The sequence below is a fragment of the Pygocentrus nattereri genome, chromosome 6, assembly GCF_015220715.1.
Source record: "Pygocentrus nattereri isolate fPygNat1 chromosome 6, fPygNat1.pri, whole genome shotgun sequence".
NCBI classification, from domain to species: Eukaryota; Metazoa; Chordata; class Actinopteri; order Characiformes; family Serrasalmidae; genus Pygocentrus; species Pygocentrus nattereri.
This window is the reverse complement of record NC_051216.1, coordinates 45,381,799-45,400,666: the sequence shown is the minus strand read 5'-3', so window position 1 is coordinate 45,400,666 and position 18,868 is coordinate 45,381,799. Positions and strand designations below refer to the sequence as shown.

At 40.2% G+C, this 18,868-nt stretch overlaps 1 protein-coding gene across 14 annotated transcripts in view; it reads right to left on the bottom strand.

Moving 5' to 3' along the window:
• stxbp5l (syntaxin binding protein 5-like) overlaps positions 1–18,868 on the bottom strand; it is a 249,217-nt gene that overhangs the window by 134,075 nt on the left and 96,274 nt on the right. For all 14 annotated transcript variants that reach the window (XM_017703045.2, XM_017703048.2, XM_017703046.2 and 11 more), the window contains exon 4: positions 17,502–17,602. In XM_017703045.2, the coding sequence (XP_017558534.1) occupies positions 17,502–17,602 (101 nt within the window). The remainder of the gene's footprint in view (positions 1–17,501; positions 17,603–18,868) is intronic.

The following is an 18,868-nucleotide window of genomic DNA, read 5'->3' as shown; positions in this document are numbered from 1 at the left end:
TCTTTCGTGGCATATGGGTTTCAATTTTAGCCAATTACAGCAATCTCATTCTACATAATTACATGCTAGTAACAAGTTTTCAGGAACCATGGTAATTATAAGGAATATGTTATCTTAATTTAAAATGCTGATAGCTTGACTGGCTCTAAATTACCTGATTCAGGGCAAAACAAACAAGATTCACTATGTTACAGTTTCATTAAAAATCTGACAGTAACATGTTACAAATAAAATCACTGAATTATACACAAGTTTCAGTTTAAAAGGGCTCAGACTCTCATTTTAAGCTTAAGCTGCTTCATACTGTGTTGTCCTTTCGCTGGGAAATGTAGTCCACAAATACAGTTAATGTTGATAAGTGAAGCAACAGCAGTATTGTGTTCTTCTTCCTCATTAAATATCCATGTTATTGAAAAAATAAATGCAAAGAAACATTTTTAAAGAGTTTATAAGAGTACATAAACATTGTAAAAATGTTAAAACATGAAATCCCCAGTCCATGCAATCCATTCATGGATATTAAGCTGCAAAAATAGCACATTTTTGAATAAATTGTTTTAGTGATGTCATAGATCCCAATACATTTACATATATGCATCTATCCAGCCCACAGCAGTTTAGCCCCATCCATTCATGTTGAATGTAGGAGCTAAGTTATTTAGCCAATGCTAACACAACCAATACATTTATTGTTTAAAATGTTGACTTCAGTAAAATGTCAGTGGGCCAAAGACTGAACTTTAAGGCACACCCAATTCCCAGACTTTGATGACAGACTTTCTGACTTCTTGAATGTGCTTTAAAAAAAGAAATTGTAGGGTATGGGCCTTTTAATATGAATATACACTATATGGTCAAAAGTACAGGGACATCTGCACATTATACCTACAGGAGCTGTTATGATATCCCATCCTAAACCTATAGGCATTAATATGAAATTGGTCCCCCAGCTATAACAGTTTCCACTATCCTGGGAAGCATTCTTCAAGAAATTTTTTATTCAGAAGAGCATTTTTGAGGCCAGGAACTGATGTTGGACAAGAGGGCCTGGCTCACAATCTTCATTCTAGTTTATCCCAAAGGTGATTGATGGAGTTGGGGTCAGGGCTCTGAGGGGGCCAATGAAGTTCTTCTGCACCAAACTCACCCAGCCATGACTTTATGGACCTTGCTTTGTGCACTGGGGCTCAGCCATGCTGGAACAGAAAACTGTTCCCACAAAGTTGAAACCACACAATTGTCCAAAATGTTTTGGTGCTGCAGAAGTAATATTTCCCTTCACTGGAACTAAGGGTTCTAGACTGACCCATGAAAAACAACCCCATATCATCATCCCTCCTCCACCAAACTTTACAGCTGGCACAGTGCAGTCAGGCAGGTAATGTTCTCCTGGCATTCGCCGAACCCAGACTCATCTATCAGACTGACAGATAGAGAAGTGTGATTAGTCACTCCACAGAACACATTTCCACTGCTTCAGAGTCCAGTGATGGCGCTTTACACCATCCCCAATACCCTCCCCAGTGTCTCTTACTGCCAACCAATTTATCCACTGCAAACTAAATCAACCAAGATTTGTTCAAACTGTAGGATGCTTCTGTAAAGTTATGTAAAAACAACATTTAAAATACTGGGTTGAAATGTGAATTGACTTGCACTTTATATTTGCTTCAAGCCACATATAACTGCAGACATTCTTCACAAATGTCTTCTATTACAGCTTCCTTCCTTTCTAGAACAGTGAGGACTTGTCATGTCATTCGCAATGTCAACAAGTTTGGCTACGCTCCAGGTCTCGTGTCAGTTGAACGTCAGTCCCACTTGGGCACGGGTGTGTGTATTTTTAGGACGCGGCAATTAATTGGAACGCCATCGCCCCGAGACATACTGAGGCTAATGAGACATGAGTGAGAAGCAACAAAACAGGAGAGAAACTTTCAGAACAATTCCCTTATAAGCAAAAGCATTACAGCATTGAAAAACTAATTTTCTTCACTTTTTTGAAATAAGAGTTTGATGTACTATGTAATGACTGTTTCCAAGCACACTCTTCACTCCATATATGAAAACTAAGCTGCCATAACAGCTGTGATGTCACAAAAAACAGCAATCTGCCTAGTGGTGGGGATGTAGCTCAGAGGCAGAGCGCATGCTTTTCATGTATGAAATCCAGGGTTCAATCCCCTTCATCTCCATGATGAAGCTTCACAAGCTTGTCTTTTAGATGCAGTCATGGGAAGTCAGGGAACCAGCCTGGTGACTGGCAGGTGACCGGTTCAATCCCCTGAGCTGAAAGTATGTGACTGAGGTGCCCTTGAGCAAGACACCTAACCCCCAACTGTTCTCCAGGCACCATGGATAGGGCTGCTCACTGCCTCCTAGTGTGTGTGTGTGTGTGTGTGTGTGTGTGTTCGCTAGTGTGTACAATACTGGGCGAAAGTCTTAGGCACCCAAGACACATTTTCAAAATCTATTTATTTGTGTAGTTTGTGTTTATTTGCTGAGAAAAGTGTTAATATTTGAATAACCAACATTTATAGAATATTAACTAATAATGATTATATATATAAATAGTGATTTTCTGGATATTAGTGTGTTTGTTTACCCATCTCCAAGCCTCTCCTCGAGGAAGTCCAGTATTATATGTAGTTAAAAAGCAGCTCCTGGTTTGACCAATCAGTGCTCAGTAAATTGAGCTCATGATGTAATTGATGATATTAACGAGTCTCTGTGGCGGCTGTGAAGGTGTCCAGGAAAAATATGGATCATAGAAATTCTTATTACTTTTTATTGTTTTTATGTTTATTTGAATTATGAATACGACTTTATTCTAATGTATATTGCGATAAACTCACTGCTGAGGTCAGTTTAAAAATTAGCTTAGATGCCTAAAACTTTCACACGGCACTACGGAGGTGAAATTTCCGGTTGTGAGACTAATAAGGGTCACAAGCTTAATTAAACAGCTGAAAACAGCTTAGCATAGCCCACTCATGCTGAAGTTATAAGGAGGGTTTCAGCCTAGACTGCTTTCTATGTGAGGCACAATAGAGGACAGCCAATCAGAACAGATGTATTTACATGTATCAGGAACAGCCTGGCCAAACCTACGAGGTTGAAAATCACTCTTTAAGGTGCATGAACCCACATAAACTGGGCCTGTGGGGGTCATGACCATTGAAAAACAGGGTAGAGGGGGCCTACAGTATGCAGAGAAACAGATGGACTACAGTCTGGAGATGCATATCTACAACGTGCTCCTATATGGTAAGCGAAGCAGAGGTGGTTTTAGTGAAAGTGGCCGGTTGGTGAATGACACAAAATTGACATAAACCCTAATGTTATGCATTGTATTTTCAATGTTACCCACTATTGAAAAAACTCATAAATTTTTTACTTTTCGAAATTTAACCTAATCTTTTTTTGTCACATACCATTGTTTCTACGTTTTCATATTTCCCAAATACCTCCCTTTCAATCTGATGAAAACATTCAGAGTAGCAGCCTCCGGCAGTTGCTGGCAAAAGCATATTGCGGATGATGAGTCCTGTCGAAACCAATCACTTCAAGAAAACAACAATGCAGTTGTGACTGCGGGGAATGTAAGGGACGTTTCTAACCCGCCAGCATCGGAATGTTAATGTTTTTGAATGAATCAGCCAGTCCGGTCTTCAGCCGGTCACTTCATCTGACCATCTGATGAATTTATCTGCCATTTCCGCACTGCAGGTTTCCAAAACATGAGAATGAGCAATCAACAAGACACTCGCTGTTATTGCTACATCCAAAACAAACCATAAATGGCCTTGACGTCAATATATTTTCTTTGATTTCACAATCCTACAAGTGTCACTTGTTTACCTCAAAACACAGTGTGAAGTGCAAGAATACACTACAAACTATTTCTGTCATTTGGACATATATTTTCTCCTGATTTATACAACAGCCTGTGTCAAATTCTGAGAAAATATTTACAGTACAGGCAGATGCAGCATCCCATTATTGTATGTCTACTGTAATATTACTGAACCATCATAACCACAAATAATTAATCACAACTTACAGGATAATCAATTCTACCATAAAACTAGGCAACAGACGTATTTTCTGAAGAAGTAAGAAGTGTTAATTTTGTTTTTCAGCTCTTCGTTATTAAAATTTTAAAGAACTAGATGAGCTGCATTAATATGAGTCAAAAAACTAGCTAACATTAGCCTAGCTAGCTAAATCTGGCTAGCTATCTAAGAGCATGCCAGCTTACCTGGCACATTAAATAAGTACATTTATTCAGAATGGTGAAATGAAGAAACAGCATCCAGTGAGAAAGGTCAACAGAGAATGGCCAGACTGGTTCAAGCAGACAGAAAAGCTGTGGTCACTCAGATAAATACAGTTGTGTGGAGCAGAAAAGCATCTCAGAACAACGTGCACAACACGGTGAACCTTTAGGTGGACGGGCTACAACAGCAGTAGACCACATCAGGTTCCAATTTTTTCAGCCAAAAGCACAAAGCTGAGGCTGCAGTGGGCACTGGCTCACCAAAACTGGATAGTTGAAGACTGAAAAACAGCCTGGCCAGACGAATCTCGGTTTCTGCTAAGGCACGCAGATTATTAGGATCATAATTTGACGCAAACAGCATGAATCCACAGACCCAACCCGCCTTGTGTTAACAGTCCAGGCTGGTGGAGGTGGTGTAATGGTGTGGGGAATGTTTTCTTGGTACACTTTGGGCTTATGTTAATATAAATATAAATAATGTTAATATAAATCTATCATTGCTTGAATGCCAAAGCCTTTTGAGTATCATTGCTGACCATTTCATGGCCACAATTTACCATTTTCTAACGGCTACTTCCATCATGATAAAGCACCATGTCACAAAGGAAAAGTCTCAAAATGGTTTCATGAACATGACGATAAGTCCAGTGCTCTTCAGTGGCGTTCCCAGTCACTGGATCTGAATCCAGAATAACACTTTGGGATGTGGTAGAACAGAAGATTCACAGCATGAAAGCATGAAACTGCAGTCATGTCAACATGGACCAGAATCTCAAAAAAATGTTTCCAACATCTTGTGGAATTAATGCCATGAAGAACTGGCTGAGCAAAGGGAGGCCTAACCAGTATTAGAATAGCATTCCTAATAAAGTGCTTGATGAGTGTATATAATATTCAGAAAAGACTAAATATCACAGCAGGGTTGCCGACTGTGGTGTGGTGACTAGAGTGGGATTTTTAGGTGGATGAAAAGAGACTGGAGTGCAATTTTTACAAGCACAAGTCCACTATAACACTACTTAAAACATTATTTTTTGTACCACAGCTCACAGTCATTAGCATGTAGACCCGTGGTTCCAAAAACAGCCCTCAGGCGCCTCCAGCTGGTCCACACTTTTGCTCAAAAACAGCTCCAGGCACCTAAACTAAGCCATTAAGAACACTGTGTTGGTCAGAGCCTAATGTATTTAGATGCAGCTGTTTTTGAACTAGTTTCAACGTTTTCAAACCGCATCAACCAGCCATTCATAATTTTAAAATATAACAAATTTAAGGTATAACTAGCTGTCTTTTAAAAGGCAGAAATATTTAGTGTTTACTGTGATTGTGTTTATTTCTAATAAAGCACTGAAATGAATTTTCTCTTGCATTTCCATTCAATACAGATTGTTTTGGGGTTTTATAAAGCAATTTAGAAATAAAGTAAGCGCTAAGAAGTGAGATTACTTTTTTATTCCAGGAAGTGTTAAAGTAAGTGATCCCAAAAAAGTCATAATCTGTAATGGATTACCTTTTTAAATAAAAAGCCCTACTCGAGCTGAATTAGTCTTAAAAGAGGTCCAGTAATGTCATTTGCCTGTGATTTGACTGGCCAATTTGTACAGAATCTGCAGTTTCGCCAAACTACCCTAAATAGCCCAGATCAAAACATTGTCAGGACATTTACAGCATGTCATGATTGGCCCCTCCCAGTCCTCCATGTGCTTTTGTTTTGCTTCCTTGTTTTTTTCCTGGTCCTGCCCCTTTGTTTCCAGACCCTGCCCTTAATTATACCACCTGTGCTTATCACCTGTGTCGGATTTACCCTCGTTGTCTTTTTATTTAAGCCCCGTGTCTTCCCTGGTTGTTTGCTGGTCTTTGTAGTGTATTCTTTATATTGTATTGTATTGTTTGATGTTGTATCTTCTAGCCTCTGTTGTATTTTCTGTTCTCTCTGGTTGTGTTTATCCTGTTCCTTTTTTGTCATGTCTGTTCCCCGATCTCTCTGTGTTGGCTCCTTGACCCTGGACTGTCTAGACCCTGATTATGGATTTGCCCCTAATAAAGCTCGCTTCTCTCAGCGTATGTGTCCGTTGTTGTGCAGCTGATTCAGTTCATTCAACCTACCTAATGTCACCCAACAAGACTGAAAATGCACTGCATCGCGAGAGGCACTTCCCAGATATTTCATTTTCCTTCTCCTTCTAAGGCTGTGTTCAGACTTGGAAGGGTTGGCTTGATAAAATGAACCCTGGTGCTCTTGCTCTCTTAGTGTGGCTCATTGGATCAAATGGAGACGCTAACATCTAAACCCTGGTGTGCACCAAATAAGATGACAGAGACCCCCGAGAAGGTCAGTCTCAGTTCCATTCATATACTGGTGTAGTATATTCAAGATACAAACATAATACTAAAAATAAAATGGTATAAGTGGACCAATAACGGAATGACTCATCATCTCCACCCTGCATAAAATCTTTGGTTTGTGGAAAAGACGAGCTTCATCTCTTCAGAAGCTCTCTATTATTACATATTGCTCTAATATTACAAGACAGAAAAAACAGACAAGAATAAAACCAAAAACAGTCCATACAAAACAAAGAACAGCACGATTCAGAAAGTTTGGCAGACATTGCTGCAGTAGCTGTATATCATGAAAACTGACCGTGTCCATCGCCAAAAATGTTGTGGATTTCACTGGTTATGTAATTATCTTGAGGAAACTGGTCCTCAGCTCCATTTTAGCTGTCGGACCTCTTTTAGATCACAAAAAGATAAAAACATGGAGCAAGGTGTTTCTAAGCCTACCTGGTTTTGTTATTACAGTACTGTGAGGCCAATTTGAACAGGACTACTATTACTGAGGATGGACTGAAATTGGCGAATTATAGAAGGAAAATTATTAGAATTATTACTTAACAGACGTGCGCCCCATTAGAGCTGGATAGTTTAATCCGAGGAGGTCCAGTCATATAATTTGTCCATGAATTGACTGGCTGATTCATATGGGATAAAAGTTCTGTGTAATTTCCCCAAATTAGCCCAAACAGTCTGGATCAAAACATCACTGCACAGACATTTACAAAGGCAATGTGCATCAGATGCCACACTTATGAACAATAACAGAACGGTGAGCGGCTTAATGGCACATAGACTAGCATTAGGCTACTAAAGTGGGTTCATTCAACTTGCCAAATGATTCCCAACAAGACAGAAAAGGCACTGCATTTCCAGATATGAATTTTCCTTCTCCTTGTAATTTGGCCATCACTGAAAACACTGGGGATTTCAGTAGTCTTGTCCTTGTCATTGTCATTATAAGTCTTCAGGATTAAGGAACAAAACAAGCTCCATTTTAGCAGTTAGCTTTGTCTTCAGATGTGACGTGGATTCGGACAGGACTACTAATACTGAGGGAGATTAGAGTTTGAAAAATGATAGAAGGGAATTCGCAGTATGGCAGATTCATACTGAATTAAAATCACAGCTCTTGTTTGGGGGGGTCACTGAAATTACAGCACCTCACCAGATTAAACCAATCCAGCTCCAATATGTTTTAACACTGTCAGTGGTAAACGATGAGGATATGAAATAGAAAAAAATTGGAGTTTTAAAATGAGTCTTTTAAAAAGAGCTGTATGATTACTGTAAATATGAATTAACTACCTGGCAACTGTTTGAAAAGATGCAGTGGCCTTCACTCTCCCAGCTTGGCAGCACTGTGTAATACAGTCTTAGCAAAAAGGGTTTTGTATAGTGACAAAAAAGGATTCGTTGGCTTGTAACAATAGTTTTTGGTGCTACATGGAACATTTTTCAAAAAGGGTTCCATAAAGAACACAGTTTATATCAATCTTAAGAACGCTTTCATGATGCAAGCAACCCTTTAATCTTGCAAAGGGCTCTTTGAGTGTTCATGGTTCTATATAGAATTTTCTTTACTAACGAAACCTTGAAGAGCCAACTTTTTTAAGGGTGTAGGGTGTGACCTAGTTAATGGGTGGAACTGGACATTACTAACATGGGGAGATAAATGGGCACAAATAAAAATAATAATAATACACAATAAACAAGTTCAACAAATAAACAAGAGGATGAAACAAGTCTCTGAATCTGCATTTGAATTCATTCATTTTATAGCAACAGCAAAATAACACAATCAGCAAAACTTTTAATTATGATGGACGTAACGCATCCATATGACAGAGCCGATGTGGATTGAAATATTGATTGAAATCTGTTTCCAGAACATCCCACTTCATCACATGACCCCAGATCTACCCTCACGTGACTCTCCACCGTTCCACTTCACCTGATCACTGATTCAAATCACCTGTTAAGCTTACTATATAACCCCCCCTCAGTTTGTTGGAACTTTGCGAAGTATTGCCTTTGTTTTATGGGGCCTTGCCTAGCCTTGCCGAGCCTGCAGAGCCTTGCTGAGCCCTGCCGAGCCTACCGAGCCTTGCCGAGCCTTGCCGAGCCTTGCCAAGCCTACTGAGCCTGCCAAGCCTTCCCGAGCCTTGCCGAGACTGCTGAGCCTACTGAGCCTTGTTGAGCCTACCGAGCCTTGCCGAGCCTGCCGACCCTAGCCGAGCCTACCAAGCCTTGCCGAGCCTTCCCGAGCCTTGCCGAGCCTTACCGAGCCTTGCCAAGCCTTACCGAGCCTTGCCGAGCCTGCTGAGCCTACTGAGCCTTGTTGAGCCTACCGAGCCTTGCCGAGCCTTGCCGAGCCTTGCCGAGCCTTGCCAAGCCTACTGAGCCTGCCAAGCCTTCCCGAGCCTTGCCGAGACTGCTGAGCCTACCGAGCCTTGCCGAGCCTGCCGACCCTAGCCGAGCCTACCAAGCCTTGCCGAGCCTTCCCGAGCCTTGCCGAGCCTTACCGAGCCTTGCCAAGCCTTACCGAGCCTTGCCGAGTCTTGCCGAGCCTGCTGAGCCTACTGAGCCTTGTTGAGCCTACCGAGCCTTGCCGAGCCTGCCGACCCTAGCCGAGCCTACCGAGCCTTGCCAAACCTTGCCAAGCCTACCGAGCCTTGCTGAGCCTGCTGAGCCTTGCTGAGCCTAGTGAGTCTACCGAGCCTGCTGAGCCTTGCCAAGCCTACCCAAACCTTGCTGAGTCTTTTGACCTCGTCTTTAGCCTAGCCTTCCTGGTATTGTTGGTATTTCATGTTTGACCTTCTTTTCTGGATATTTGGACCTTGTTTTTGGCCTTCCATTATGGTTACTGTTTTCTTGATTTTGCTTCTGACTTTGGACTGGTTGATCTTGAGTTTGGATTAACTTTTTGCTAATAAGCCTATTTTACTTCACTTCGGTCTGCAAATTTCTGAATTCTGTCTGAACCTAACATTATTAATACAAAATAAATATAAATACAAGTATGCATCACTATCACTTTAGTGATTCTTTCACTGAAGATGTTGTGGCTTGCGATAAATGCAGAGCTGAACAATTAACTGCAAAACAATTACAGAATCTGCATATTATGTATTCCCTTATACACACACACACACACACACACACACACACACACACACACACACACACACACATATATATATATATATATATATACAGTGGGTTGCAAAAGTATTCAGCCCCCTTGAACTTTTCAACCTTTTGCCACATTTCAGGCTTCAAACATAAAGATATGAAATTGACATTTTTTGTGAAGAGTCAACAACAAGTGGGACACAATCGTGAAGTGGAACGAAATTTGTTGGATATTTTAAACTTTTTTTAGAAATAAAAAACTGAAAAGTGGGGCGTGCAATATTATTCAGCCCCCTTGCTTTAATACTTTGTAGCGCCACCTTTTGCTGTGATTACAGCTGCAAGTGGCTTGGGGTACGTCTCTGTCAGTCTTGCACATCGAGAGACTGAAATTTTTGCCCATTCTTCCTTGCAAAACAGCTCGAGCTCAGTGAAGTTGGATGGAGAGCGTTTGTGAACAGCAGTTTTCAGCTCTTTCCACAGATTCTCGATTGGATTCAGGTCTGGACTTTGACTTGGCCATTCTAACACCTGGATACGTTTATTTGTGAACCATTCCATTGTAGATGTTGCTTTATGTTTTGGATCATTGTCTTGTTGGAAGATAAATCTCCGTCCCAGTCTCAGGTCTTTTGCAGACTCCAACAGGTTTTCTTCCAGAATGGTCCTGTATTTGGCTCCATCCATCTTCCCATCAATATTAACCATCTTCCCTGTCCCTGCTGAAGAAAAGCAGGCCCAAACCATGATGCTGCCACCACCATGTTTGACAGTGGGGATGGTGTGTTCAGGGTGATGAGCTGTATTGCTTTTACGCCAAACATAAGTTCGATTTTGGTTTCATCTGACCAGAGCACCTTCTTCCACATGTTTGGTGTGTCTCCCAGGTGGCTTGTGGCAAACATTAAATGAGACTTTTTATGGATATCTTTGAGAAATGGCTTTTTCTTGCCACTCTTCCATAAAGCCCAGATTTGTGCAGTGTACCACTGATCGTTGTCCTATGGACAAAGTCTCCCACCTCAGCTGTAGATCTCTGCATTTCATCCAGAGTGATCATGGGCCTCTTGGCTGCATCTATGATCAGTCTTCTCCTTGTTTGAGCTGAAAGTTTAGAGGGACGGCCGGGTCTTGGTAGATTTGCAGTGGTCTGATGCTCCTTCCATTTCAATATGATCGCTTGCACAGTGCTCCTTGAGATGTTTAAAGCTTGGGAAATCTTTTTCTATCCAAATCCGGCTTTAAACCTCTCCACAACAGTATCTCGGACCTGCCTGGTGTGTTCCTTGGTCTTCATGATGCTCTCTGCGCTTTAAACAGAACTCTGAGACTATCACAGAGCAGGTGCATTTATACGGAGACTTGATTACACACAGGTGGATTCTATTTATCATCATCAGTCATTTAGGTCAACATTGGATCATTCAGAGATCCTCACTGAACTTCTGGAGTGAGTTTGCTGCACTGAAAGTAAAGGGGCCGAATAATATTGCACGCCCCACTTTTCAGTTTTTTATTTCTAAAAAAAGTTTAAAATATCCAATAAATTTCGTTCCACTTCACAATTGTGTCCCACTTGTTGTTGATTCTTCACAAAAAATTACAATTTCATATCTTTATGTTTGAAGCCTGAAATGTGGCAAAAGGTTGAAAAGTTCAAGGGGGCTGAATACTTTTGCAACCCACTGTATATATATATATATATATATATATATATATATATATATATATATATATATATATATATACAGCCAGTGCTCATGCTAACTCAGCACAATTATCTATGAACTTGTGGATTCTAAAATTATAAAATATTTTGCATGCACAGACTGCATGCTGAAATTTCTATTCTATTTTCTATTCTGTAAAACCTGGAATGATGGAATTTGTACTACTAAGGGCACACAAAGCATGTTGATAACAGAGCATCGATCACATAATTATGATAAACGATCATTAAGCCCATCACATGGCACACGTCAAGCTTCAGGCTGAGGCGTATTAATTTGCGTGGCGATTGGGCCGGACTCACGCTGCAATCCATCCAGTAGCATCATCCATCATCCTTAAAAGCAGGTTAAGTAGGAAATAAAGACCAACACTCTGCATTTCACTCCTGTCTGAGCTCATTAAATCTCTCTCCATTTCTCTCTGCTTTCTCCTCTCCTTCCATAGAGACCCCTGGGGCTCTCGGCCAGCCAGGGTGATTAGATATGAGGCATGCGAGACACTGCACAGACAACTTTGCTTGTCAGGGTGAGAATACTAATAAAGTACCTGGCTATGCTAATGTTTACTATCACTGACTGCCACAGGAATATATTTCCTCTATGTTGAAATGGCTTTAATACAGTAAAGGGGTCATTCTTAGATGTTTTGTGAGCTGTTTTAAACATTGCTATTAGAAATGTTTAAGCTTAATGGTAAAAGTTTAGGGTACTAATGACTAAACCCTGAGGCACACCCATTAAAAAAGATTCAGAAAGCCTGGAAATTTGCTATGATGGGTGTGCCTCAGAGTTCAGTCTTTGGTCTATTAACACTCATGTCACTAAAATTAACATTAAGCTAGCATATTTCTACTAGAAATGTTTAAAACAGTTTACAGTAAATATCCTGGAAAGACATATACTACACTCTTATGGTTGTTAAAGGCTTCTTTAGTAAATGGAGTGGTTCAGTTTAGAGCCTTAAGTTTTATATAGAACAATGTCATGCTTATATGGTTCCTTGCATGTTGAAATGCTTCTTCAGATAGATGGAGAAGGTGTTATATATAAATATGTTCTATATAAAACCAAGAACTTTTTTTGCTGCTTTAAAAACAGCTTCACATACGAATACACCAATTACAAGTGAGGGGCTGATAACGGGCACACAAATCCACCACATTAGAATATCCAGGTGCTTTATTAATATTTTCATTGACAAGCAAAACTGTCTGATGCTTCTACACTATATTCTCTCTGTAGCACTTTAAATAAGCATATAATAAATGAAATGTATCAATAATGCAAGTCCAAAATGTTGGTTCTAATAAAAACAGAAGACACTTGTGCTTTAAAGTGAAACAGACAGGCATGCTGAGAGCCCCACTGAGCCGCCAGAGTATTATATACCCTCAAGGCCTCAACGCCAGACCCACTGCTGCCATACAAATCAGCCTTTCATCAACAGAGCATCTCACACACAAAGACACAAAGGCACCGACAGCCCTGATGACCCCTGTCACTTAGCTGAAATGTGCATGACTGTAATTTGGTTCAAAACAAAGCAATTGTGTGTGAGTGTATCTTCAAATATAGATGAGGGAGGCCACGTGTGCCCTGCTCTGAGCGCTGGATGTCACTGGTTGTGACAGTGTGAGAATCAGGGGCTTTATTTGTTTGTTCCAGCCAGGAGGATGAGGTGATGATCGTTATCATCAATTACTGCAGCGAAGAAGGAGCTCATTAGCCCCACAGTGACCTAGCACCACACACAGAGATGCTCACTCAGCCCACTAGAGCACAGCGAGAGAGAGAGAGAGAGAGAGAGAGAGAGAGAGAGAGAGAGAGAGAGAGCTTGGAAGGTGTTTATATAGCGACAGTCCTCAGCTGTTAATGCTTACTGTCTACTGGCATCAAGCTACTCTGAGTCTAGTCAATATTATCATCACAACATACGTGCAGACGGAAGTGTTGAAGGTTTGTTTATATACAATGTCAGTATGTGAGGTTACACACATCACCTTAATGTATTATATATATATATATATATATATATATATATATATATATATATATATATATATATATATATATATATATATATATATATATCGCACTCACACACACACACACTCATTCTCTCAGAGCTGTAACTTCGTCCCTCAGGCCACCTAAATGCTTGTCAAACAGCTAATCACAATCTCTCGGTCTGTTGCTGTAGAAATGTGTGCATATGAAAGGTAATTAAATTGGAGATTTAGACACTCCAACAGCCTGTCTGAAAAGCAGCGATAGCAACAATACGAAGGACCACACAGTGAAGACGAGAGAGAGAGAGAGAGAGAAACTGAGTGCCTTTGCTGTATTTCTCAAAGCCTTTAAGCTGTCACATTCTCTTGATCTCTTTCTGCTCATCGCTCTGTTTATGTAGCCTTATGTATCCGGCTAAGGCTGAGCGAGAAGGTAAAAATATATCATACTTCAAATGGGCTGCTGTTCCATCGGCTACGTGCTGCTATACAGTAACAGTACATGCAAGCGTTCTTTTTAGAGATGCCGTAAAGAGTTGTGTGAGTCTAAATAACCTCATAAAAGTCACCTTTAATAAGGTTGTTTAACCGTATAAAACCTTATATAAGGTTAATAACCTTCCACATAATGTAACGTTTCAATACCAAGGTTTATTTCATAGAACCATACAACCAAGCCAAGACACGCTTTTGGAAAGGGCTCTTTCGGATATTGTTTGCTGTTGATAAATGCCAGGTTGGAACTGAGAGAACTAGACGAATAATCAAAAATATTATGATAACATTAAATATTAAAAGCAAGAGTAACACTTCGTGGTTTCCTAAAGACATCTAAAGCTGAAAACATCTCATTTTTCAACATGTAAAGCCTGTTTAAAAAATGTGGATTTGGAACTCCCACCAAGTAGTTTGGAGTCTCTCCAGCAGGGGGCACTTTTAGCACACAAGCTGTGTTCATCATTTAGAGATGGAACAGCCATAAACCTCTGGAGGATCTATCAGATGCACATGTTTGTAGTGGCAGCCCTCAAAACAAGAGGTAAAACCGTGTATAAGCAAAAAGATATTGAGTTACTCATTAAGTGTGTTTACATGCACTTAATAATATATTAAAAATAATTAATAATAATCCGATAACTGCAGAAAATCGGATTTGTGCTGTTATTTATACAATTTACATTAAAGAATTTCTTTAAACCATGTGAGCTATAGACAGTTGCAGGGGGCTAAGTCGCTTCTCCCTCAAGGTCGCAGGGGGTACTGGAGCCTATCAGAGTGGTCATCGGGTGGAGCATTTTTAACCAGTATTTCTTATTTACAGTATCATGATTTTCAGGGGCCAAAATTTTGGAGTATCCTTAAGCATTATTGGTCTTTTTATGAGCTATGCTGTTTGCTCAATGCTCTGGAAGCTCCGACCATACCCATCAAATATATATACACCGGCCACTTTAACAGGTACACCTTGCTAGTAAAAGGACATACTTTCAACAAGGTGCTGGAAACGTTCCTCAGAGATTCTGGTTGGTTATTTGAGTTACTGCTGCCTTTCTATCATCTGGAACCAGTCTGCCCGTTCTCCTCTGACCTCTCACATCAACAAGGCATTTTCATCCACACAACTGACCGCTCACTGGATATTTCCTCTTTTTCGGACCGTTCTCTGTAAACCCTAGAGATGGTTGTGTGTGAAAATCCCAGCAGATCAGCAGTTTCTGAAATACTCAGACCAGCCCGTCTGACACCAACAACCACGCCACGTTCAAAGCCCCTTAAATCCCCTTTCTTCCCCGTTCTGATGCTCGGTCTGCACTTCAGCACGTTGTCTTGACCACCTCTACATGCCTGAATGCATTGAGTTGCGGCCGTGTGATTGGCTGATTAGCTATTTGTGTTAACGAGCAATTGAACGGGTGTACCTAATAAAGTGGCTGGTGAGTGTACGTGATTTGTATGAATTTATGGAACCAAAAAAACTCAGTGGGTTTGACAAGGTAACTCAAGGTAACACAGTCCTTGATAGCCTTAAGGCTAATACTTCAACATTAGTTAGACAACAGTCTATGAGATTGCCTCATTGATAGTTAGCGCTTAATAAGGAGCCTGCAGTTCAAAGTTGTTCACAGTGGTGGTGATAGGAACCAGATGTCTGAAGAGTTTAATGCCTCTAAAACCTCCCTCACAGAAAGTTATGATATGAAATGCTTATGAATACACTGCCTGATGTGTGAGACATTGTTTTATAGTTTTGAGCTAATGTTTTAGACAAACATACATTTTTAAAATTGATTCATGGTAAAGATGTTGCAAGGCAACTGGAGGTTCTTAACAGTAATATACTGTATATCACCACCAAAAAATAGCTTATACTAATTCATTTGACATTGTAGAATTTACTGTACAGTTGTGTGCGAAAGCGGTCAAATTTCAGGTTTTTAAAATTTTGAAAATAAGTGAACAGAGAACAAACTGAACATGTCATTTTTCTGCAAAGTGCAGTTCACAATTTCTATTTATTTTATTCCCCAATACACAGTTTCATGTACATTTCATATTTATGTTAAATTCAGCAAATAAACAGTAATTGTGCATTAACCTTTTTTAAAATCCCAGTCGTCTGACATACTAAGCCTTATTATTCAGTAACTACAGTAACTACTTATTATACAGTAACTTCAGTTCAAACTGGCTGAGCTGTTCTTAGTTTACAGTAGTGGGTAATTAAATGTGGGCCCGCCGGTGGGCCTTGGCCATTTGAGGGGCTAAAATGCGCAGATGTGTGTTCTCTATAGGGGACTCAATGGTCACTTATTTTCACTTCAAATCAACAAGACATGTCGATGCAAAACTTTTGCACACGGCTTAAACATGAAATAACCAAAAATTGCTACTTTGTAAGTGATTCCTAACTTTTGAACGACAGAATCTTCTAAGGAAAGGAATCAGTTTAGTCCCTTGAATGTTTACCTCAATTCCCAGGGGAAATAATCCAGTCTCATAACCTCTCTGCCAAACAAAGTGTGCAGAGTCTCAAACTTCAGCCAACTACTGCCCCAAACTCTTGGATCGACAGGTATAAAGCCAGGTTAAGTCGAGGTCTTCCTCCTCTATAAGACCGTGTGATGGAGGTGTGTGAATGACGCACTGAATGGCCGTGCCTCGGCTCTAATGTCCGGGCTTTGCTCTCAAGGCCGCAGCGTTTGTCCGAGGTGACTCAGAGTAGCTCATAGCTCCGACTGGATTACCCACTGTGTGAAACAGCCAGCACAAAGAACCACAAAAGCAGAGCTACGGCTTTGATTTCATAACGTGAAGAGTCATGGCGTTCATTAGAATCAGCCCTGACTCACTCATCACTCAGAGGAAGCTTGATTTACTGTGTGATGTGGTTTTCACCCTATGCGAATAAGAGCATACAGGATACACGTGTATATATCCCCGAAGTCTGAACGCTTGGGACGACGCCTACAGTTTTGTTTAGATTTATTTGTGTCTGTTTATGTGTTGCTGTCTGGCATGCCACATTACTGTAAATGGAAAGTGACTTTTATATAATGCTTTGTGTGTTTCTTTGTGTGTTTGTTAGTTTTCATAGATTTTCAGGACAAAAGTGTCCTTATATATTTTTATATATAGGCACTCACATATACGTAATGATGATGTCCCATATGTATTATTTATATGTAAATATTGCACATTAGTAATATGTATAGGTACTTACGTATATGTAATAATAATATATCCCATATTTAAAATTCATATTGAAATACATATTTGTAATGATGAGGTATTATTTGTAAACAATGCATATGGGACATCCTTATTACCTATATATATATATATATATATATATATATATATATATATATATATATGGGATATATTCTTATTATATGTGTACTTATATGTACTCATACATATGTATATGTATAATATTTACATGAACGTGTGTGTGTGTGTGTGTGTGTGTGTGTGTGTGTGTGTGTGTGTGTGTTCATCTTCTCTTACCGTTCTCTGTTGAATTTGAGTGAGTGCAGAATTGCTGGGCGTCTCTGCCGCAGGTTCCAGAGGTGCAGAGTGTCGTCCGCGCAGGCCGAGACCAGCGCCCCCTGCACACACAAACAACCGAGCGCATCATTAATCTCACACAGAACAACCCGTTAGCTGCCTGATCAGAACTGCTCATAGTGAAACGGATCAGCCTGTGAAACCAAAGCTCTCTGTGAGCTACTGTGTCTGTCATGTCACTTCCGGAAGGCGACGGGAAGGAATGCATGAAGGAATCCTGCACTAAAGGATGAGTAATAGGCTCATAAACAAAAGCTAATATGGGACAATTAGCACGCTTCCATTAGCAAAACAATTAGCTGCAGCTTCCATTCATTGTCAGCCCCATTAGACTTTTAGGAGAACTAGACTTTTAATGATGATCCTGAAGTTGGATAATCGCGCTTAAACTCTTACCCATTAGCTAAATGAATGGTACTCAGTGTCTACTAGATGAGAACTCCTCGACGTGAGATGAGGGCAGGTTTTCAGCGTTTAAAAGAGGGGTGTGAAAGTTCTAAAGTAGAAGATGGTGTCGTGTGGAAGACAGCAAAGTCTTCGATTCTGTTATTATTTACAAACTACGACTGGCCCATCAACACCCCTTTGCCATAGCAACTCCAATACAGTCATATGTAGGAGACTTCAATTCAAAGAGATGGGAGCAGCATGTCAGGGTTGCTGTGTGTGGGTATGGCTGCTGCTTTAACATGCGATTCATATATATTTCATTACATTAAATATTAGTTCGACCTTAATGCGCGTTGTTCCTCATTAACATGCAAAGCACAAACTCGCCAGCAGCCTCAGTGCTGAAACACTTCCCACTACGCTGCACATTCCTGCAGTCCAGTGGGGCGATGGGTCAACGCTTTATGTAGACTTGTGGTGCTTTTCATGTAGTAGGACACTATAGCAGTAATGTAGGCCTACATCTATCTATCTATCTATCTATCTATCTGTCTGTCTGTCTGTCTGTCTGTCTGTCTGTCTGTCTGTCTATCTATCTATCTATCTATCTATCTATCTATTTATCTGTCTGTCTGTCTGTCTGTCTATCTATCTATCTATCTATCTATCTATCTATCTATCTATCTATCTATCTATCTGTCTGTCTATCTATATGTCTGTCTGGCTGTCTATCTGTCTGTCTGTCTGACTGTCTATCTATCTGTCTATGTGTCTGTCTGTCTGTCTGTCTGTCTGTCTGTCTATCTATCTATCTGTCTGTCTGTCTGTCTGTCTGTCTGTCTATCTATCTATCTGTCTGTCTATCTATCTATCTATCTATCTATCTATCTATCTATCTATCTATATCTATCTATCTA